At 43.8% G+C, this 22,442-nt stretch overlaps 1 protein-coding gene across 2 annotated transcripts in view; it reads left to right on the top strand.

The window, feature by feature from the left end:
• Positions 1-22,442, top strand: part of Gs1l (GS1-like) — a 255,445-nt gene that overhangs the window by 66,728 nt on the left and 166,275 nt on the right. For both annotated transcript variants that reach the window (XM_068347005.1, XM_068347006.1), the window contains one exon: positions 2,857-3,075. In XM_068347005.1, coding sequence (XP_068203106.1) covers positions 2,857-3,075 — 219 coding nt within the window. The remainder of the gene's footprint in view (positions 1-2,856; positions 3,076-22,442) is intronic.

Raw genomic sequence — 22,442 nt, 5'->3', positions numbered from 1 at the left:
TCAGACAATCGAAAGACTCTCTAGAGCTTGAGGGTTTTCGAAGGAGGCAGCTAGAGCGATTGCGAGGGCAAGGAGATCCTCTACCATCAGGATCTACCAATCCAAATGGGAGGTATTTAGAGATTGATTCAAGTCTTCCTCTGTTTCCTCATCCGATAGCACTGTAGCACAGATCGCGGACTTCCTGCTTCATCTTAGGAATAACCGTATCCTTTCTGCCTCAACTATTAAAGGCTACAGAAGCATGTTAGCTGCAGTTTTTAGACACAGAAATATGGATTTGTCTAATGATAGAGATCTTCAAGACCTTCTCAAGTCTTTCGAGACTTCCAAGGAGCGTCAAATCATTACTCAAGCTTGGAACTTGGATGTGGTCCTTAAGTTTCTCATGTCTGAGAGATTTAAGCCTCTACACTCAGCCTCCCTCAAAGACCTTACTCTCAAAACTCTCTTTTTAGTGAGCCTTGCTACAGCAAGTGAAGTGCATGCCTTTAGCAAGAATACTGTATCAGCTTCTGCTCCAATAAGGCAGTATGCTCTTTACAGCTTGGTTTCTTAGCCAAAAATGAACAACCATCTCATCCATGGCCTAAATCGTTTGAGATTCCCAACCTGTCGGATATGGTTGGTGATGAAATTAAAAGAGTCTTGTGCTCTGTAAGAGCGCTAAAATTTTATCTGGACAGAACCAAAACGTTACGAGGTAATTCAGAGGCTTTATGGTGTTCAGTCAAAAAGCCCTCCTTACCAATGTCGAAAAACGCCTTGTCATCTTTCGTTAGACTTTTAATTAGAGAGGCCCACATTCACTTAAGTGAGAATGACCTGAGTTTATGGAAAGTTAAGACTCTTGAAGTCAGAGCAGTGGCAACGTCAGTGGCTTTCAAGCAAAATAGATCCCTTAGAAGTATTATGGACACAACCTTTTGGAGGAGTAAATCTGTGTTCGCTTCACATTATTTAAAGAATGTCCAGACTCTTTATGAGGACTGCTACACGTTGGGACCATTCGTAGCAGCGAGTGCAGTAGTGGGTGAAGGTTCTACCACTACATTCCCTTAATCCCAATACCTTTTTTCTTCTCTTGAAACTATTGTTTTTTGGTTTGTATGTGGAGACTGAGATAGTCTTCCGCAATCTTTTGATTTGGCGGGTGGTCAAACTTGTTTCTTGAGAACGCCCAGATCAATGGTATTGTTGAGGTCCTGTTATAGGGGTGTTCACCCTAGATATGACAGCTCCTAGAGGTCTTTCAGCCCCCTGAGTGGATCGCTGGGCTTCATAAGGATAGCGGACTAATGAGGCAGAGTATCATCAAAGTCAGCTTCCTTATCAGGTACTAATACTTAAGTTTGTTTTTAATGTCAAAACTCTTGAGCTTATATTCCTACAGTGTTTAATGCTGGTCTCTTACCCTCCACCAAGGGTGTGAATCAGCTACATATATATCAACTGGCTAAGTTAAATATTTAAAAATGATATTTTCATATTAAAATAAATTTTTTGATATAGTACTTACTCGGTGGATATATATAATTAATACCAACCCTTCCGCCCCTCTAGAGACCCTACGGGCTGAGAAGAACTGGAGAATTTGGGAATAGTGATAGTATCCTGCCGTGTGGTGCTGCTAGTGTACACCCAGCAACACAGCACTGTGATCGCCCGCGAGTTTTGAATCTGCTGACTGTTGGAGACGTTAGCTACATATATATCCACCGGGTAAGTATATTCAAAAATTTATTTTAATATGAAAATATCATTTTGATGCAGTTTATGGGTTACACATAGCATGATGCCTTTACCCTTTCAGACCTGGTAATCCCTGTTTCAGCGTATTTCAATATTTCATGAAGCTCTTTAGGCCAGCATTTATCAGAATAATCCTCCAAGATTATTAATCATGCTGGCTTTCTTCCTTGAATTCTCTCGCTTTACCTAGTATGGGTGTAGCATATCTTGTAGCAATCAACTGGTTTCTCTGGCAAAATGCAAGCATAGTTCAATATATAAATCTGGCCATGAGGTCGAGGCATTGAATAACGGCATTAAAAAGGTCAGAATTTCTGGTAGTGGTTAATTAGAAGCTAAGTTTTAAAAGGAGTTGAGTACATAGTTATTGTTATTTCAACTAAATGATGTTACTCCTGATTGACAAGTGTTTATGTGCACTGTAAACTATTGTATACATTTATTATAAAAAGGTCAGAATTTCTGGTAGTGGTTAATTAGAAGCTAAGTTTTAAAAGGAGTTGAGTACATAGTTATTGTTATTTCAACTAAATGATGTTACTCCTGATTGACAAGTGTTTATGTGCACTGTAAACTATTGTATACATTTATTATTTGAATTTCTTTATATCATCATCCTACCAACCACCATTTTTTTCTTGTTTGACATTATGAATTACTACTTAAGGAATTGGTAGAGTTATACCCTGTCTAGACAGATAATAAGTGTTTTTTTTATCAAATACTGAAGTCTAAAGGTAAAATTCCCCCATTTTTCCCACGAGGTTTGCAGATGGCTAGTTTAAATGTTCTTGACTGTTTTCCTTTTTCTTTGTTACCATTTACAGCTAATTTAACTACATACAGTATATAGTTTTGGATACTTGATGATAAAGTTTTTTAACACTTGAATTATGGGATTTTTTCTCTGAAAAATTTTGTGATTACCCTATCTCAAAAGCTCATATCAAAAGTCTATATGGCAGTCTTTCATGTTGCATTTTATAATCTTGATTAAAGGAAAAATTTTTGGTGTATGCTTTTGTGTATGGAATGAGAATGGGGGATTTACAAGAACTTAAGAATACTGTAAATTGTTATATTTTCTTTTTGTTATATTTTCAGACACTGAGAAACTGTATTCAGAATCGACTCAGGCTGTTGTAGATACTTATGGGAAAGTTTACACTTGGGAAATAAAATGTCCATTAATGGGGAGGGTGGGTATAGAACTTGCAGAAGCTATTGTGAAATCTCTTGATCTACCATTATCTCCGCATGAGTACTTATCACGGGTTGAAAAGCAGTATGCTTATTTCTTCCCACAGGCTAAGCTTTTACCAGGTAGGACTTGTAAGACTCGGTTACTAACCGCGTGTTTTTATGTGGGTAGTAGTATGTTTGGTTTATTACAAAGTTTGCTTTGTATTTTCATATTCTAATAACTAATCTATGAGCACTTTGGGAGTCTGATTTCAAGGTTGGTTAATAAAGTAGGATAGTTTTACTGATTTTTATTATTGCATTTCCAATTTATCTTTGTTTATTCTGCATTTGTTCCGTAACCGAAATACAAACCACGGTATTTACATAGGGGTATTACTTCCGGCATAGCTGAAAGGCAAGCCATTAGATTTTTAACGAGGGTTAACTACCCTCTCGCTAGCTAGCGAGAGGGTAGGGGAGGGGTAGCTTGCTACCCCCTCCCCCTCCCACACACCGGTGAAATGCCCCACTTCGCTTTTGGCTCGGACGACGAACAGACGTCTCTGTTCCCGTCCTCGCATGGCAGCCATTTAATGTTTTGTCTTTACGTAATTACTTACTTTTCTTATACTCAATATATATGTAAACATATTGTCATGTTTATGTATATATTTGAGTATAGAAATCAGTAAGTTTCCTCTTCAGTGTTCGTGCTGTGTATGTGTAGTGTACGATATCACCGTGTAGTCCGCCCGGCAGTCAGGCCACCACGGTGTAATTTCATGGATCGCGATCTCTTCCTTGGTCCTTCGGTTCTTCCTTCGGCTCCTTCCTCGGGCACTGTGGAGAGTCGTAATCGCTGGACTTATTGTTTCTCCGCTGCTCCTCCTTTCCTACGGGGAATGTGGGTTTCAGCGAAGGAAACTTGAGAGTGTAGTTTGACTACGGTCTCTCTCTCTCTCTCTCTCTCGAGGTCGTTCACCCTTTACTACGTACTACCTTTACTACGTACTACCTTTACTACGTACTACCTTTACTACGTACTACGGTAGCTTCCTTCCCGTACGGGTGGAGCTGCTACGCCGTTCATTTTATCTCAATTATTTTTTTTTTATGAAATCTAATTGTATTCGTTAACTTTTCAGCTTTTTTGTAGAACACTTCCCTTCGGGGTTTTTCGTTCTTACTTTTAGTGAACATTCTTAATTGAATTACATAATTATAATGTTATAATTCTGTTTTTGTTACAGTTCTCCGCCCTTCCCCCTTCCCCGTGAGTGTAAGTGGGGGATGAGGGAACATGCCTGTTGTGTAATTCTTGTGTTCTTTTCCCTCGGGGTTCCTCTTCGGAGTCTCCCCGGGGGAATGAATGTTAACTAATTACTTTTTTTTTTATTTTCACAGTTAACGATTTAGTTTTTTCGTTTGCCTAATGTGACGACGAAGCAGAGCTGTCTTGTTGGGGCCTGGGGAGTCTGCTGTTGCTGCCTCCTCTATAGGACTTCGTCAGGGGAGTGTCTCCTTCTCCTGGAAGTTCTCCCGTGACAACTGACAGCTCTTCAGTTCATCTTAGAACTCTCAGGAGGTTCGCCTCCTTGGGTGGGTAACTTCCCTTCCGAGGGAGTTCCCTGCCCAGGTTTGAGTTTTTTTTCCCTTCTGGGGGGAACTTCTCTTACCTTAATTATTATTATTATTTGTTCCTGGTCCTCCGGCGGTTATGCTCTTGGTGCGGAGCGACCGCTTTTGTAACCTTGCTCAAGGGGCTGAGCGGTTGCAAGCCCGGACCATGGAATTCTTGCGACTATGCTCTTGGTGCTGAGCGGTCGCACCTGCAGCTACGCTCAAGGGGCTGAGCAGCTGCAGGAGCCCCTCTTCGGAGGATTGCTCTATTTTTAGGTCACTTGCTGACCCATCGGCCCTATGGGCTCCATCTTCAGTCTCTTCTACGAAGTGTTTACCTCTCTCGTTCGCGAGGGAGGAAACTCATAGAGACTCCTCTTCGGAGGACTCCTTCTGCTGTTGTTGCTGTTGTTGCTGAAGGCTCAGTCCCCTTTGGGGGGCAGCTGAGCCCTACGGTCTCTCCTGCGAGTGCTTCTCCCCCTCGGGGGAGTTCACCACAGAGACTCCTCTTCGGAGGACTCCTCCTGCTGTTGTTGCTGTTGTTGCTGAGGGCTCAGTCCCCTTCGGGGGCAGCTGATGCCAACGGTCTCTCCTGTGAGTGCTTCTCCCCCTCGGGGGAGTTACCACAGAGACTCCTCTTTGGAGGACTCCTCCTGCTGTTGTTGCTGTTGTTGCTGTTGTTGCTGAGGGCTCAGTTCCTTTCGGGGGCAGCTGATGCCAACGGTCTCTCCTGCAAGTGATTCTTCCCCTCGGGGGAGTTCACTATCAGAGACTCCTCTTCGGAGGACTGAGGATGGTGCTCCTGTCCGAGGTCGTCTTCATCTTCATTCGACGCTCTCCTCAGAGGATCGTCCTCGACGAGTACCGACCGTTGCAACTGCTTCTGTGACCCTCGGAAGATCGTTCGCGATCTCTGACTCCTGCCAGACCTTCTAGTCTTCATCTCCGTTCCTGGACGCAGATGCGCAGTGGGCGCCAACGCACCTCGTTTCCAACGTGCTCCGGTCCCTTCGGGGCAAAGGGGCTTATTCCACAATGTGGGTAAGTCCCTTAAGTGCCAGGTTTTACCTGCGCGCCAACGATCTCCTGCGCGCTCGCGCATAGTAGCGCTCTAGCCTGCTGTGCACCACGATCTCCTGTAGCTGAGTCTCGCCGTAGATCTTCTGATCGTCAGTGCCCTCCTGCGCGCCAGCGCTCACCTGTGTTCCTGAGACCTTCTGTGCGCCAGCTCTCTTCAGCTCGCCAGTGCACGTCTGCGCGCCCTATCCTGCTACGCGCCATGGGCGCCAACGGTCTCCTGAACGCCCACGATCGCCTGCTCGCCAGCGCACATAGGGCGCACCCTTTCCTGATGTGCGCAATGCGCGCCAACGTTCGCCCTCGCGCCCTCGATCTCCGGATCTGGGCGCACACCTGCGCTCCCTTTTCTGCCACGCGCCATGGGTGCCAACGGTCTCCTGAACGTCCACGATTTCCCTGCTCGCCAGCACACATCTGTGCGCTTCCTGATGTGCGCAAATGCGCGCCAACGTTCCCCCTCGCGCCCACGATTTCCGGATCTGGGCGCAGGCAATGAGATTGTTCCTTCTCAGTACGCCAGCGCACATATGCGCGCCCTTTCCTGACGTGCGCAATGCGCGCCAATGTTCACCCTCACGCCCACGATCTACCAGATCTGGGCGCGGGCAAGAAGATTATTCCTTAACCTCCTCGCCGACGATCTTCACTAGTCTCTGCGCGCCCGCGCGCTCACGAGAGTCTCCTGTGCCCGTCCTTGCGCGCAACCTCATCATTGGTTCTACACCCTCGCTGATTCTTCTAGCCGCGCGCATGCGCACCCACGTTCGCCTGCGCGCGAACCAACGCCCGCGCGCCCACGTTCGCCCGCGCTTGAACCATCGATTGTATCATCGCGCGAGCGCCAGGGCACTCTCGATCGCGATTCCCACCGGGTTTCGCGACACGGGCAACCTGGCGAGCTTTCTGGAGCGCGTATTTCCAGATCATCATCGTCACGATCTTCACCCTGTGAACGCAAAGCATGGCGCGTGCAAGAGCAGGAAGAATCTTCAGAAGTGTCTGGGCAACGTTCTTCTCCTTCTTTTCAGGCAGTCCCCATCAAATGGGGGTGCCTGGTCTAGCTCTTCCTCTCCACCATTCAGTGGAAGGGGCTTACCAGGGATTTCCCTCTCCGATTGCGAGCTAAGGATTTGTACAAGGAAGCTCCAGGAAGATCATGGGAACTTTCCTCCTCTCGGGCACAAGCACCATCGTTTTCCGACGCCAAGTTTCGAACTTGCGGACAAACTCGATGTTGAAGCATTGAGATGCAGTGACCGAGAAGTTCCTCTCGGAAGTCCCAACTGTGGATGTCGGCAAACTCAGACACTCTTCCATCCTTGGAAAGAGCTTGTTCGAGCCCAAAGACGGGGAAATGGACAGCTGAAATGTGGAGAAAGTCGAATCACGATTCACTCCTCCAAAGGCGTTTACATCCAGCCCCCGCAAGCCTCCAGCGCCTCAACATACAGCCTCGTCAGCCTAGGCCATCGGAACTGGCTCCGGCAGCTAAGACAAGGTGTCCAAACAGCAGCCCCCTCCTGTCAGGGACAAGAAGGACGGGAAGTCCTCCCGGGGAGGGAATAATCCTAGAGGGAGCGGCCGAGGCCGCAAACACTAGGATTGGCAACCCCCCTGCAGGTTTCCCACTGGGGGGATGCCTAAAGTTACGCTTTCAGATAGCAGCATCCCGGGGCCGATTCCTGCACAATCTCCGTGATTAGCCAAGGATATCGCGTCTCGTTCTTAACATTTCTACCTCCACTGACAGCGAATCCAGTGTCGCTGAGCTTCTATGCCATGGGATCGGCAAAGGGGCTAGCCCTTCGGGCAGAAGAGGCCATGCTCTAGAAGGATGCCCTCCAAAGGGTCGTTGATGGCTCCCCCCCCCCCTGGCTTCTTCAGTCGACTCTTTCTTGTAAGGAAAGCATCTGAAGGCTGGAGTCCCGTCATCGACCGCTCAGCTCTGAACAAGTTTGTCGAACAAACTTCGTTCAGCGTGGAACAGCAGAATCGATCAGACTTGTAGTGAGACCACAAGACTTCATATGCACTGGATCGGAAGGACGGGTACTTCCAGATCCCATTCCATCCGTCTTCCAGGAAGCACTTGGAATTCAGCCTAGACAACAGATGTACCAGTTCAAGATGCTGTGTTGCGATCCCTCCACAGCACCGCAGGTTTTCACCAGAAGATTCACCCTGATATCTTCATGGCCACTCAGGAGCAGGCTTCCGCCTCCTTCGCTTCCTGGAGGACTGGCTAACTCCGGTAGTCTCGGAATTGACCCTTCTTCGACACCAAGACAAGCTTCCGGGACTTTACTAAGATCTAGGGATCATGGTAATTCTCAAGAAGTCTTCTCTGCTTCTATCTCAACATCTGGGATATCTAGGCATGATATTGACTCCTATCTCCAAGCCTTCCCATCAGATGACTGTATAGCAAGGCTGAGGAGAGTCTCAGAACCTTTCCTCAGACGAGGAGAGCTTTCAGCCCAATCTTGGTTACGCTTCCTAGGTCTCCTTTCCTCCTTGACCCGTCTAGTTCTGAACGGTCACCTCAGGATAAGATCCCTGTATTGGCGGCCCAAGTCCCGGTGGAATCAAAGCAACGATTCACCGGACTTTCGGGTCCCTAGGGGACCAGCGAAACGATTAGACCTGCAATGGTGGTTGACCTACGGAAACCTCTTGCAAGGGAGTGGATCTTCTCGTCCTTCCCCCGCATTTGATGCTGTTCTCGGACTCGTCAAAGAAGAGGGGGGGGGGGGCATGTTCTGAAACAGGCATATGGTTAGAACCAGAAGGATTGAAGGCCGTAGTCTGGCCCTTCAACAGTTCCAACAGACCCTGGTGAGCCACTCCGTGAGCGACAACGCCACGGTAGTGGCGTATTTCAACTAGTAGGGAGGTACATTTTCATAACATTCGCATCTTGCAGTAGAGATACTGAGATGAACCGGAGTCCACTCAATACCACTTTCGGCTCGCTTCATTCCGGGCAAAGGAATGTGCTCTCCGACAATCTGAGCAGAGCCTCACAGATAGAGAGTACCTGGGGGTGTTTTGCCCCTAGTAGCCAACAAAGTCCTGACCTGGGGGACCTGTTCGCGACAGCCTTGAACTTCAAGCTGCCGCTGTACTACCTCCCCAGTCTCAGACCCCAAGACTCTTTGGCAAGATGCCTTCCTACAATGGGGGGACAACATCGACGCCTACGTCTTTCCACCATTTTGTCTGTTGAGATGGGGGCTCAACGAGACCAGAATGTCGGTCAACCTATCGATGACCCTGAGGGCTCCGCTGCAATATCATGCAGAACGGTTTCCGGACCTTCTGCATCCCCTGGCGGAACTCCTGGGAGAGCTTCTCCCACCACACGGGCTACTCAAACAACCACACTGCAACATCTACCACAAGCCGTAGCATCGCTTCGGCTTCACGCTTGGAGACTATCTAGCACCTCTTCACAAAGAGGCACTCCGCAACAAGTCGCGGAGCGGAGTTCTCGACACCTGCGAAAGTCATCCGCAGGGGTCTACCAGGCGAAGTAGAGTGTTTTCTGTGGTTGGTGTCATGGGAGAGGTATCTCTCCCCTTGATGCCTCTACTCCAGCAATAACGGAGTTATTGTTTATCGGGGGGAGGAAATACGATTTTCGCTCTCGGCGGTGAGAGCCTATCGCTCAGCCTTACCCTGGCCTTCAGGCTGAAAGGAATAGACATTTCCTCCCCGCTGGATCTTTCTTCACTCATACGAAGCTACGAACTTACCTGCCCCCAGTCGAAAGTGAGACCTCCTCCATGGAACATGGTTCGGGCTCTTAAGACTCTTAAGAGATCTCCTTGCGAACCATTACGTCAGGCCTCTAATCGTCGCCCGTCTTGGAAGACGGTGCTCCTGCTCGCTCTGGCCTCGGCCAAGCGTGTAAGCAGTCTTCATGGTCTCTCGTACGACGTCGCCCTTTCAAGAGGATAGGGGGAGGTAACATTCAGGTTCGTCCCTGAGTTGGTTACTAGACTCAGAATCTTGGAGTCCCGGACCTTCGGTTCGACTCCTTCAAGATTTCGAGTCTCCGTTCTGTAACAGATGACCCAGACCTTCTCCTTCTTGCCCAGTAAGGAACCGGAGGGGTTATCTTTAAGAACAGCTGCAGTTCGTCCTCACGTGCAAGCCCAGTTTGGGAGCACAGGAAGGACGCATAGGAGGGTCACCAAGAATGCCTTTTCAGCCCGGATTCAAGGGTCATTCATCACGACCTGAATCCATACCCTCCTCCGTCACTTCGCCTTACAGCACACGATGTCAGATACATCGCAACGTCCCTGGCCTTCAAGAGGAACTACTCTGTGACGCAGGTGCTACAAGCTGGAGTCTGGAAGCGTCTAATGACCTTCACAGCCCACTACCTGCAGGATGTGACCCACAGGAGTCTTGATACATTTTCTATTACCCTGTGGTGGCTACACAACAGCTGGTCTAACCTCAGGCTCCTTATTGGACAGGTAGCAGAAGGTTGAGGGAATTGTTACCCCGGTTTTAGACTGCATGAACGGAAGAAGTATGTCTGGCCCTTACTTCTTTCTTCATCCTCCCCTCTCCTGGGGAAAGCAGCATCCTGGGTTCTCTGCATAGCTGACCTCAAACCTCTGCAGGTAAACCATGCTTCCTTGTGTCCCTAGTATTAAGATAATACTGTCGCGTCCCCCATACCCTGACGAGGTGGTATTGGGAACGTCCTAACCTAGAATTCCAGCTGAAGGACTTCAGATCGACTTACTAGGACAAGTCACACTTCTTCCCTCCACATACAAGCTTATGTAGGCCGCACGTTCCTTGCGGAGCAAGGAACTTGCGAGGTGCAGGGACACTTTTTCTCGAAGTGCTGCTCACTCGGATTCTGAGTCCCCGGGTAAAGCCAAAGCCAGTAGGCTGGGGACTTTCCGCCCTTCCTAAGGGGTATGTCACCCTATGTAAATAGCGTGGTTTGTATTTCGGTTACGGAACAAATGACAAATTCTGAGATAATTTGTATTTTTCCTAACCATACAAACCTTAGCTATTTACACATATTTGCCCGCCTGCCCTGTCCCCCAAGGCAAGTCCTACCTCTATGCGAAGTGAGGCATTTCACCGGTGTGTGGGAGGGGGAGGGGTAGCAAGCTACCCCTCCCCTACCCCCTCGCTAGCTAGCGAGAGGGTAGTTAACCTTTGTTAAAAATCTAATGGCTCGCCTTTCAGCTACGCCGAAAGTAATACCCCTATGTAAATAGCTAAGGTTTGTATGGTTAGGAAAAATACAAGTTATCTCCGAATTTGTCATTTTTGTGATACATTTTCCATATCTGAAATGACTGAGTGAGTGAAAGTATAACACAATCAATCTCTCTCTCTCTCTCTCTCTCTCTCTCTCTCTCTCTCTCTCTCTCTCTCTCTCTCTCTCTCTGTGTGTGTGTGTGTGTGTGTGTGTGCGCGCATGTGCAGGGTGGGTGGTGGCTATTTATCAATGTTTCAAATATAGAGTAGCATATTACACTTTGCTCTAAAGTGCACCCTATTTATTAAGAGGACTAGTATAGTAATACTTATTATGCAAGTTCATTTTTACAATTGATGAAAGGAAAGTATTTATTTTGTATTGTGACTGGAAAATTAAAATTGGGTTATTCCAACAGGAATATAAACCATAGTCCTTTACTTAGACGTGGAGATAATTGTGAAGTTGGAATATGGGATTTACAATTATAACAAGATGTCAACAACCAATAGGTTGTTATCTATTGGTAGCGGGGATGCGACCAACAACCCCCCACCTTCGCCCTCTGCTGACTTACTCGCAACTTACTTAGATTTCAGCTGTCAGTGAGTGCACATCTCCCAGTGGCTGGAACTATTTTTGACAGAATTTTACAAATTCTTTATATCTCTTTCTTTTCCTGAGTGTTTGCTTTAGTATAGGCTTCATCGAGGAGGCCCCCTGTTATGTGGAAATGTCAGAGAGTGCCACCCAAGACCTGCAGTACTTTTAAGAGTACCCTTGATTAAGACACTCATCAGTTGTGTCTTCATGTTGCACCGAAGACCTGCATTACTTTTAAGAGTACCCTTGATTGAGATACTCATCAGTTGTGTATTCAATGCCAAGAGCATACTTACCCACAAGTGTCCTTGTAATTATTGTTAGAAGTGGCCATCCTCCCAGTGGGAGAAGTATGGCCGGAGGAGGAAGAAGAAGCCTAAGAGAGATTCTTTTCCTTCCGGGTCATCCTCGAAGTCGAAGAAGGCCCAGACAGGTTCTTCCATCCCGGTGCTCTTCCGTCTGACTGTTCTCCGTTGGCTTCATCTGGGGATCAATTGAATAAGAGTGGTGCCCCTTTAACCTTAGGGTAATCCCTGGGGCAGGGAGATCCGTCCGTTTCCCCTGACGAAATGGCAGTTCCTCCTCCTCAGGGGAGTCTTCTATGTTTCAGAGGTCTGACATTCTTCTTATACTGTGGCCCTCCTTGGTCATCCAAGGTTCCCCTTCGGAGGGGAAGCTTCAGTAATTCCTTGCTTCCAAACGCCCTCCAGTGGTCATCGCCCCACCGGCATCTGCAGGAGTTTCTGGTCGTCGTCGTGTCACCTGTATAGAATGATCTTGGTCCAGCCTCTTTAGCATCTGTTCTGTGAGCAGATTACCCTCACCCTTCCAGGAACTCTCCTTCTACTGAGCATTGCTCTTCGGAGCATGCCCACGGGGTTGGGTTGCTAGGCAGAACTCAATGCGTTAGCGAAGTCGGCCCTTTTCATCTTGGGCAAAAGGAATGGGGTAGCATATAAGTTGAGCATTAAGACACAGATACAGTAGTCAACACGGAATGGTCTTTATGACATCAGATCCTGACTTTGTGAGGTTCTCCGACAGTAGACCTTTTTGCGACGTCACTGAACGACAAGCTCCCGATCTACTACTCTCGCGTTCCAGCCCCAGGAGCAGTATTCAGGGATGTGTTCCAGCACTCATGGATGTCTTTGACGCATATGCTTTTCCACCGTCCTGCCTACTGCAAAGATCCCTGAACTAAGTAAAAGACACTCCGAATCTGGTTCTGTGTTAAAGTTGGTAACTCCAAAGTGGCCACAGATGGAGTGGTACCCAAACCTGCTGCTCTTCCTAACAAAGACTTCAAAAGAATTTTCAGCTTTCCTGGAACTTCTACATCAGCCTTATGCTCAGTGCATTGGGATCCCTTCATCTTCATGCATGAAGGTTATTCAGTATATCTTCTCTGAAAAAGGCTTATCTTGATAGAGAGTGCAGCAAATGTCTGTGGTTGGTGTCATGGGAGAGGTATCTCTACTCTCATAGCCTCTGCATTTGCTTTCAGACTTTTTATACTACCTCCATAAGGAGAAACTGCTCCATTTCATTGGTAAAAGGCTGTTGCTCAGCCTTGAGTCAAATCCTTAGACTAATGGGAGTAGACAGTTCTTTGGAGGAAAGTTTTATGCTTATTTGGAGTTTTGAGCAGACCTGCCCTCCAGATGAGGTAAGTCTACCTCCCTGAAATGTGATAAAAGTGTTGCATTCCTGAAGGGAGCACCCTATAAACCATTGAGGCGAACCTCGGACAAGAACTTTACCCTGAAGACGGTTTTTCTACTTTAATCATGGCTAAGCTCGTTAGAGAGCTACACAGACTTTCATTCAACATCAACCCATTCAAGGGTGGAACCAGGTCTCACTTTCCTTCATACCTGATTTCATCGTGAAAACTCAGAGCCCTTCAGTGCACAATTTCAGATATTTATCGTACGAGGCCTGTTAGATCTTGCCTGCAGCATCTCTTTGTAAGTACTGGGAGATCCAAGAAGGTCATCTCCTGGAATATGATCTTGTTCTGGTTGAGAGAGATGATCTCTCGAATGTTCACTTCACCTTCCATGGAATGCACACGAGTTAGAGCTCATGACGTTATTGGCATTAGAACTTCTCTAGCCTTCAGAAGAAATTTGTCTGTGATGCAGGTTCTCCAGTCAGATATGTGGAAGCCTCAACAGCCAGGTATGTGGAAGCGTCAGGTGACGTTCACCGCCCACTACCTGCCGGATGTGATCCGCAGGTCCCTAGACACATTCTCCCTAGGGCTTTTTGTAGTTGCTCAGCAGGTGGTATATCTACATTGACTCCTCACAAGACCAGTAACTGCGGGTCGACATCGAAGGTTACGTATAAGACTAGGACAAAATCAAAGAATGATTAACATTTTTTTTTCCTTTCAATCTTCTCCTCTTGTGGTACAGCATTGAAAGACCTCGCCAGCTGGACTCGATAGTAAGGTAAGCCCAGTCTGATTGTAGCTATTCTGTGCTCAAGCATGAGAGAGTTTTCCCCGCATTACTTAAAAGGGAAATGTGATGTAGCCATGAAAACCCATAATCATAAACACCATCAGCAGACCCATTACTTTTCAGGTCTGCTTCACAGAGGATTCCGGCTCGAGTGCAACCCTTTTAATGGCCCTCATGGATTCATGAGGTGTAAGGAAATTACTGTCTTAAGCATCCAAGATGCTTGAGTTGCGAGTTTTCATGTTATATTTCCAGCCAGTTGAAAAGGGGACTTCCTCCCACCTAAGGATGAGTCTCCTAAGTAAAGGATGATGTTTGTATTTATGTAGGAACAAATCACAAATTTTCCAAGTAATTTATATTTTTCCTCATACTGTATACAACCCTGAGTCCTTTATATTTAAACTTACTGCCATCACCATCCACTTAGAAAGTCCTAGGCTTTTACCAACTTTATAGATACAGTTCAGTTTCCCTTTGCATACACATACACTGAATAGTGTGGCCTATTCTTTACAGATTCTCCTCTGTACTCATACACCTGACAACACTGAGATTACCAAACAATTATCCTTCACCCAAGACAGTTCAGTTTCCCTTTGCATACACATACACTGAATAGTCTGGCCTATTCTTTACAGATTCTCCTCTGTCCTCATACACCTGACAACACTGAGATTACCAAACAATTATCCTTCACCCAAGACAGTTCAGTTTCCCTTTGCATACACATACACTGAATAGTCTGGCCTATTCTTTACAGATTCTCCTCTGTCCTCATACACCTGACAACACTGAGATTACCAAACAATTATCCTTCACCCAAGACAGTTCAGTTTCCCTTTGCATACACATACACTGAATAGTCTGGCCTATTCTTTACAGATTCTCCTCTGTCCTCATACACCTGACAACACTGAGATTACCAAACAATTATCCTTCACCCAAGAGGTTAACTACTGCACTGTAATTGTTCAGTGGCTACTTTCCTCTTGGTTAGGGTAGAAGAAACTCTTTAACTATAATAAGCAGCTCTTCTAGGTGAAGGACGCTCCAAAATCAAACCATTATTCTCTAGTCTTGGGTAATGCCATAGTCTTTGTACCCTAGTCTTCCACTGTCTTGGGTTAGCATTCTCTTGCTTGAGGGTAGACTCGGGCACTCTCATTTCTCTTCCTCTTGTTTTATTAAGTTTTTATAGTTTATATAGAAATATTTATTTTAATGTTGTTACTGTTCTTAAAATATTTCATTTTTCCTTATTTCATTTCCTCACTTGGGTATTTTCCTTGTTGGGGCCCCTGGGCTTATAGCATCCTGCTTTTCCAAATATGGTTGTAGCTTAGCTATTAATAGTAATGATAATAATAATAATAATAATAGTAATAATAATAATATACCAGGGTATAAGATGACTGGCTGTATAAGATGACCTCCCTGAATTTCATTTAAAAAAAGAGGTTTTGAGCAATGCTTGCTGCGTAAGACTACCCTAAGTTTTCATGGAATACGGTATATGTAGCTGGTAGCTCAAGAGCTGACGGCGCAAGGTACATTTCCGTACCTACTCATTAAACATATCTGCCTAGTGTAAACACTACCATAGCATCGATTACCATACTTTACAAAAACTATCTTAATGCCATAAATACCATGATATGTGTACTGGTAATACCATTTATTTTACATGGATGAACCAAATGACATGTACACTAAATGTATTTATTAGAGAAAGATGCATACCATTTAATATTTAGGTATACAGTAGAGCCAATTCTAGATACTGTGAAAGTAACACATCAAACTGTACCGGCATTGTGTAAACATTACCTTTGTGTCAGTTTTATACAGAAACTAATACAGTAGGATGTCATGGACACTCTGTAATACCATTTATTTTATATAGGTGCTAAACATAATAGGGGTATTAAATACATTTATTTCAGAAACATACACAATTATACATACATTTAATGATAACTGCGCACTGACTATGGTAATAAGGAAAACAACCTCTGAAACTTTAGTTGGATTTGTTATTATAGACCCCACCTAAATTTTAGCTACGGAAGGGGCGTAGTTTTTAACAGAGATCTATATGATTTTACAGAGGAGGAGATACTGGCCATGTGTCCATTAAATGTTTGGAAAGTTCATGAAGTCCCAGGTACATCAATGATAATCCTTACGTTCCAGGATGCTGATGTACCTTTTAATATTATTATCGAGAACGAAAGGATTAAAGTAAGACCCTTCAAGCAGAAGCCATTGCAATGCTTTAATTGTTTTAAATTTGGGCACCCGTCCAAAGTTTGCAAAAATGAGAAGATGTGTGGTATTTGCTCCAAATCTTACCATGGAGAGTGTGCACTTGGAGCCAGGTGTTTAAATTGCAGCTCGAATCACAAATCCACAGACAAGATCTGCGAGCTATATAAGTTGGAGGAAGCTGCCCTCAACAAATCAAACTTAGAACACATAAGTGTGACCCATGCCAAAAGACTATTAAATAAATCAAATACATATGCTAAGGCATTAAAATCAAACCAACCTAGCACTGCCAATAGCTCAAAAAAAAGTATACTATCTGACAAAATGTCAAATAACGAGGTAACCATATCACCTCCTGAGGCTTTACCACGGTGTATTAACACTAGGTCATTGCCCATTGCTGTAGAGCCTTCAGCCCCCATTACAAAAAGTAATACAAACCTCTCTCAGGCCATGTCCTTGCCTGATCTGATGGAGGTTCCACTTAAGACTAACTTACCTGATGCACCTGTTGTGGGAAAGATGCAAAAACCTCGAATCCCACCATCTATTAATCGCAAAAGAGAGAGACCTCCATCTCTCTCTCCACCCTCCATTAGAAACGTTAAGGTTATGACATCAAATAAATTTGATGTTTTGTCTGTTGATGTTTCTAATGAACCAGAAGATGGACTGAATAAATCAGAAATTCAAGTTGAGGTCCACCATCCACCTCAACAAATAGATAAAAAGAATACAAAGAAAAACACCAACGTTAAACCCAACATAACAAGACCACCTCTGAAGAAACCTACTGGTAATAATGTTAAATTAAAAACTGCTAATGGGAAGACCTCATCCAAGATGTCTTCCAGAAATAATCCATAGTTTTCTCCTCCATTTTGCAATGGAACTGTCAGGGTTTGAGGGCGAAATAAGAAGAACTTAAGCTCCTAATTCATGAGCATTCCCCCATAATTGTATGTCTACAGGAAAGTATGCTTGATTCTAACACTCCTAGTCCTCGAGAGTATGTTAGCTATAGAACACCATATAATCAACAAGCAGGGAGCCATGGCGGAAGTCTCATGTACATTCGTCGAGATGTTCCCCAAATACCCATGTCTATACGTACAACCCTGCAGGCAGTTGTTGTACAAATTGATATAGGGAGAAAATATACAATATGCTCTCTGTACTTACCTCCAAATGATAATATTTTGTATGATGATTTAGCAGAGGTCATTCAACAACTCCCTCAACCTTTTCTCTTACTGGGAGATATGAATGGTAGACATCCTTTATGGGGTGATGTTTTGACCAACACAAGGGGCAATATTATCTCATCAATTGTGGAGAATGAGGATGTGGGATTCCTTAATACAGGAGAGCCCACACACTTCCATGTTCAGACAGGTACTTTGTCATGCATTGACCTTTCAATTGCAAGCTCTAACTGCCTTCTTGATTTTTATTGGAGGACATTAGATGATTGGCATACTAGTGATCATGCACCAATCATTATAAACACCAACAAGGGTCCGCCTTTGCAAAGATCGCCACGTTGGAATCTAGACAAGGCAGACTGGGTTAAATTTTCCGAGCTAAGTGAAATCGAAGGGAGAGCAGAACAGTTTGAAAGTGTTGATGATGCCATAGACCTACTGAATGGAACTCTTCATACAGCAGGAGTCAATTCAATTCCCAAAACAACAGGGTTATTCAAACGACGACCAGTCCCGTGGTGGTCTTCAGAACTAACTGCACTCCACAGAGCCACAAGAAGATCTTTAACACGATTGCGTAGACGCAGAACTGATGAGAATTTAACTATGTACAAGAAATGTAGAGCACAGTTCCGTCGTGCCATGAAAGAAGCAAGGCGCCAGTCATGGATGTCTTTTGTTTCCTCCATTAACAGTAGAACACCACCATCTTCTGTGTGGAGGAAAGTAAAAAAGATAGCTGGCAAATTCACCCCCAACCCACCACCAGTGTTGAAGGTGAATGGCCAGTATGTAACTGAAGCAAATGAAGTTAGCAATGCCCTGGCTAATCATTTTTCAAAAAATATCCAGCAAGTGTGAAGGAGCCCCTGGTCACCAGTATAGGAGCACTGAAGAAAAGAAAATTTTAAATTTTGCAACAAGAAGGGAAGAGTTGTATAATTCTCCTTTCACTGAAAGAGAATTTGATTCCGCACTTGCTCATTGCAACGATACAGCCCCTGGACCCGATGGAATTCCATATGCAATGATTAAACATGTAGATTTTAATACAAAGCTATTTATTTTAAGCATTATTAATAGAATATGGCATGATCATAGTTACCCAAGTGTTTGGGAACTAGCCATTATTTTAGCCTTTTTAAAACCCGGTAAAGACAAGTTTTTAGCAGCAAACTATCGTCCTATTGCATTGACATCTTGTTTATGTAAAATCATGGAGAAGATGGTCAATGCAAGGCTGATATGGTACCTTGAAAAGAAAGGTATTTTATCACCGATTCAATGTGGATTCCGAAAAATGCACTCAACGACTGATGTGTTGATACGACTTGAGTCTTCTATTTGTGAAGCCTTTGCTTCCAAACAGCACCATGTTACAGTATTTTTTGACCTTGAAAAGGCATATGATACCACATGTAGATATGGTATTCTTAAAACCATTCATGAATTGGGATTGAGAGGAGAGCTGCCACTGTTTATTCAGGCATTTCTTTCACGTAGAGTTTTTCAAGTGAGAGTGGGGGAAACTCTATCAGAGAGTAAGTACCAGGAAGAAGGAGTTCCTCAGGGTAGTGTGCTGAGTGTAACCCTTTTTGCACTAACAATTAATGGGATATCCTCAGCCATTCCCCAGGATGTTCTCTCAACATTATTTGTGGATGATCTCTCAATATCATTTGCTGGCACTAGAATGGCAATGGTTGAGAGAAAAATCCAACTCTCTATTGATAAAATTATCCAGTGGGCTGACATGAATGGTTTTAAGTTCTCGATAAGTAAAACTACCATTGTCCATTTTTGTCGTATCCGGGGAGTACACCCAGACCCGGATATATACATTAAAGGTCAACGGATACCATGTGTATCGGAAACCAAATTTTTAGGTTTGATATTTGACTGTAGACTTACATGGGTTTCTCACCTAAAAGCGCTAAAAGCTAAATGTGTTGAAGCTCTGAATATCTTAAAAGTATTGTCCCATACATCATGGGGGGCAGACCGCAATACTATTTTAAAATTTTACAAGGCCTTGATTTTTTCCAAAATTTGTTATGGTTATGAGGTATATTCTTCAGCCACCCCAAGCCGGTTAAAAATATTAGACTCGATACATCATGCAGGTATTAGATTGTCTACTGGAGCTTTTAAAACCTCGCCTATCCCAAGTCTCCTTGTTGATGCTGGAGAGTTACCTCTAGACCTTTACCGAATGTCTTCCATTCTTCGGTATTGGTTTAGATTGCAAAGACTCCCTAACTCTCTAGCCTTCCAGACTGCAAGCCTTGTAAGACACGCATCATACTTTGAGTTGCACCCAAAATCTCCTCAACCTTATGGCTTTCGGGTGAAACGATTATTAAATAGTCTGGATATAATTAGAAATAAGGTACTTCCATTCAAGGTATCATCAACGCCTCCATGGAAGTTACCAGAGATATCTTTTTGTAAATATTTTATTGGAGATAAGAAGAATATGTCAGACCTAGAAGCCAGGTCTCTTTTTAATGAATATGTTAAAGAACATAGAGGATCAACTTTTATCTATACTGATGGCTCCAAATCTGATGCTGGCGTTGGATTTGGAGTACATAGTAATGGTTTTAATTGTAGAGGTGCACTTCCTCTGACCACTTCCATATTTACTGCCGAACTGTATGGCATATTGAGAAAATAGCGTTGGAGAAGGAGGGTAATTTTACAATTTTTAGTGATGCAAGGAGTGTCCTTCAAGCTATGGAAGTTTTTAATTCTAATAACCCTCTAGTTTTAAAGATTTTAGAATGGCTTTTTATTATTGGACGGAGAGCTATAACAGTTCAATTTTGTTGGGTTCCAGCACATGTAGGTGTGTCCAGGAATGAGAAGGCAGATTCACTGGCTAAGGAGGCTGCATCCGAGTTGCTGCCAAGAAGGTATCCCATTCCCTGTAATGATTTCTTACCTGACATCAAGAAATTGGTTTGCAATAAATGGCAACAGCAATGGGATAGTCAAGATGGCAATAAAATGAGGGAAGTAACAAATGACATATCTCCTTGGAGGTATAATATGATGCCCCGAAAATGGGAGACGTCTTTGTCGTCTCCGTATTGGTCACACTCGGTTGACACATGAGTTTCTGCTGAAGGGCCAACACCAACCGTATTGTGACAACTGTTTAGTACCTCTAACAGTAAGGCATTTGTTGACCGAATGCCCCAATTATAACAACTTGCGGAATAGATACTTGTTTGAGGCTCGAGGTGAGGGTGGCAGGTTCATCCTTGCCAAGATTCTTGGAAATGATGTGTCCTACCATGCAAGTGGCATTTTTAGATTTATTTCAGAAGCAGGTCTTCTGAAAAATATTTAACTTTTATGACATTCAATTTTTATGATTTTAATTGAATACTCTTTAATTTTTCATTTTATTTCATTTTTTTATTTTTGTATACATAAATTAAATGTTACCGGCGTCAATGACCTTAGATGTCAGGATGCCTGAAAACTTTAAATCATTCATTCATTCATTGTTATTATAGCTAAGAGATCGAACGCGTCTTAATTGACTGACAAGAAATATAGTGCCATAATATCCTGTACCGTAACATACCTGTGTCAATATAGTTAAGCCTTATCATAAGCATAGCAATTGCAAAGTTAATGATAGTGGAGTCCTATCAAGTGAATTTCCAGTGAACAGTGGAGTACTCCAGGGGAAAACTGTTATTACCTATGTTGTTTATCCTCCTCATGGATTTTGTAATGCATAGAACAGTGGGGGATGGTGGAGAAGAATTGGACTGGATTGGTAATAAGAAATTAGCTGACCTAGAGTATGCTGATGACGCTGTCCATAGGATTTTCAATGCTAGCTTACCAGAATGCATGAAATATCACATGAGGTTGGGCTCAAGATAAATAGAAGTAATACAAAGATTATGAGAACGGAATATGAAATGGAAGATGAAATATCATTGGAAGGAGTAAGGATTAATGAGGTAGAATCATTTATGTATTTAGGTAATATTATCTGTAATATAGGGTCTTTAAAATTTGAGTTTGATAAAAGATTGAAAAAAGCAAATTAGAAACAATGGCTAGTTTAAGCAAAATTTGGGGAATCAAATCACCTTAAATTACATATAAAAATCAGGCTATGTATCAGTTTAGTGAGATTGGTGTTTCTGTATGGACAAGAGTCATGGTATGACAATGAAACAATAACTTGAATAAAATACCATGCCGTGTCTGTTGATCGTGGGTATTAAAATCCACAATTATATGCGTTGTATATTTTAAAAAAGCTGGAGCTTTCTCACTTTTTCCAAAGTGCCTCTTTCAGCTGAAGAGGCACTTTGGAAAAAGTGCAAAATCTCCTGCTATTGTTAAAATATACAACGCATATAATTGTGGATTTTAATACCCAAGGAAACAATATTCAACCGATTCTTTAGATTTAAGAACATAGCCCTCAAAAGAATATTAGGTGTTAAATGGCAGGACAGGATTAGAAATGAAACTATAAGAGATTACTCGAGTGCAATATGTTGATGAGATCAGGGTGAGGGGTAGGTGGAGAATGTTTGGGCATGCTCTTCACACTCCCCAAGAGAGATTAGTTCACCAAACTTTTAACGACTTTACAAGGTACTAGAAGAGTTGGAAGACCCAGGCCTGCATGGCTGAGGACTATGAAGTGTGAAGTAGGAGAAGTATAGATTTAAAAGCTCAAGATATTGATGACCAGCAAAATCTAATGAAGGCCCTTTGTGTTAATAGTAGGAGGAGATGATGATGATGATGATGAATGTTACTTTGTTCCACAAATATAAATATAACATACTGGGTAACATATGTTGACCTGATTTGTGATGCAAACTGTGGCATACAGGTATCGGCAATGTTTACGGTAGACGCAGTAAATAATACAGTAGTTGTTTGGTACTATAACTCATTTTGTTTTTGTTTTTGTTCATTTAGAGGTTAATATAGGCTTATACAACCACCAACCACAGTTCTTCATTGATTTGT

The sequence above is a fragment of the Palaemon carinicauda genome, chromosome 23 (assembly GCF_036898095.1).
Source record: "Palaemon carinicauda isolate YSFRI2023 chromosome 23, ASM3689809v2, whole genome shotgun sequence".
NCBI lineage: Eukaryota > Metazoa > Arthropoda > Malacostraca > Decapoda > Palaemonidae > Palaemon > Palaemon carinicauda.
Note: the sequence above shows the minus strand (reverse complement) of the source record. Positions and strands in the feature narration are given on the sequence as shown.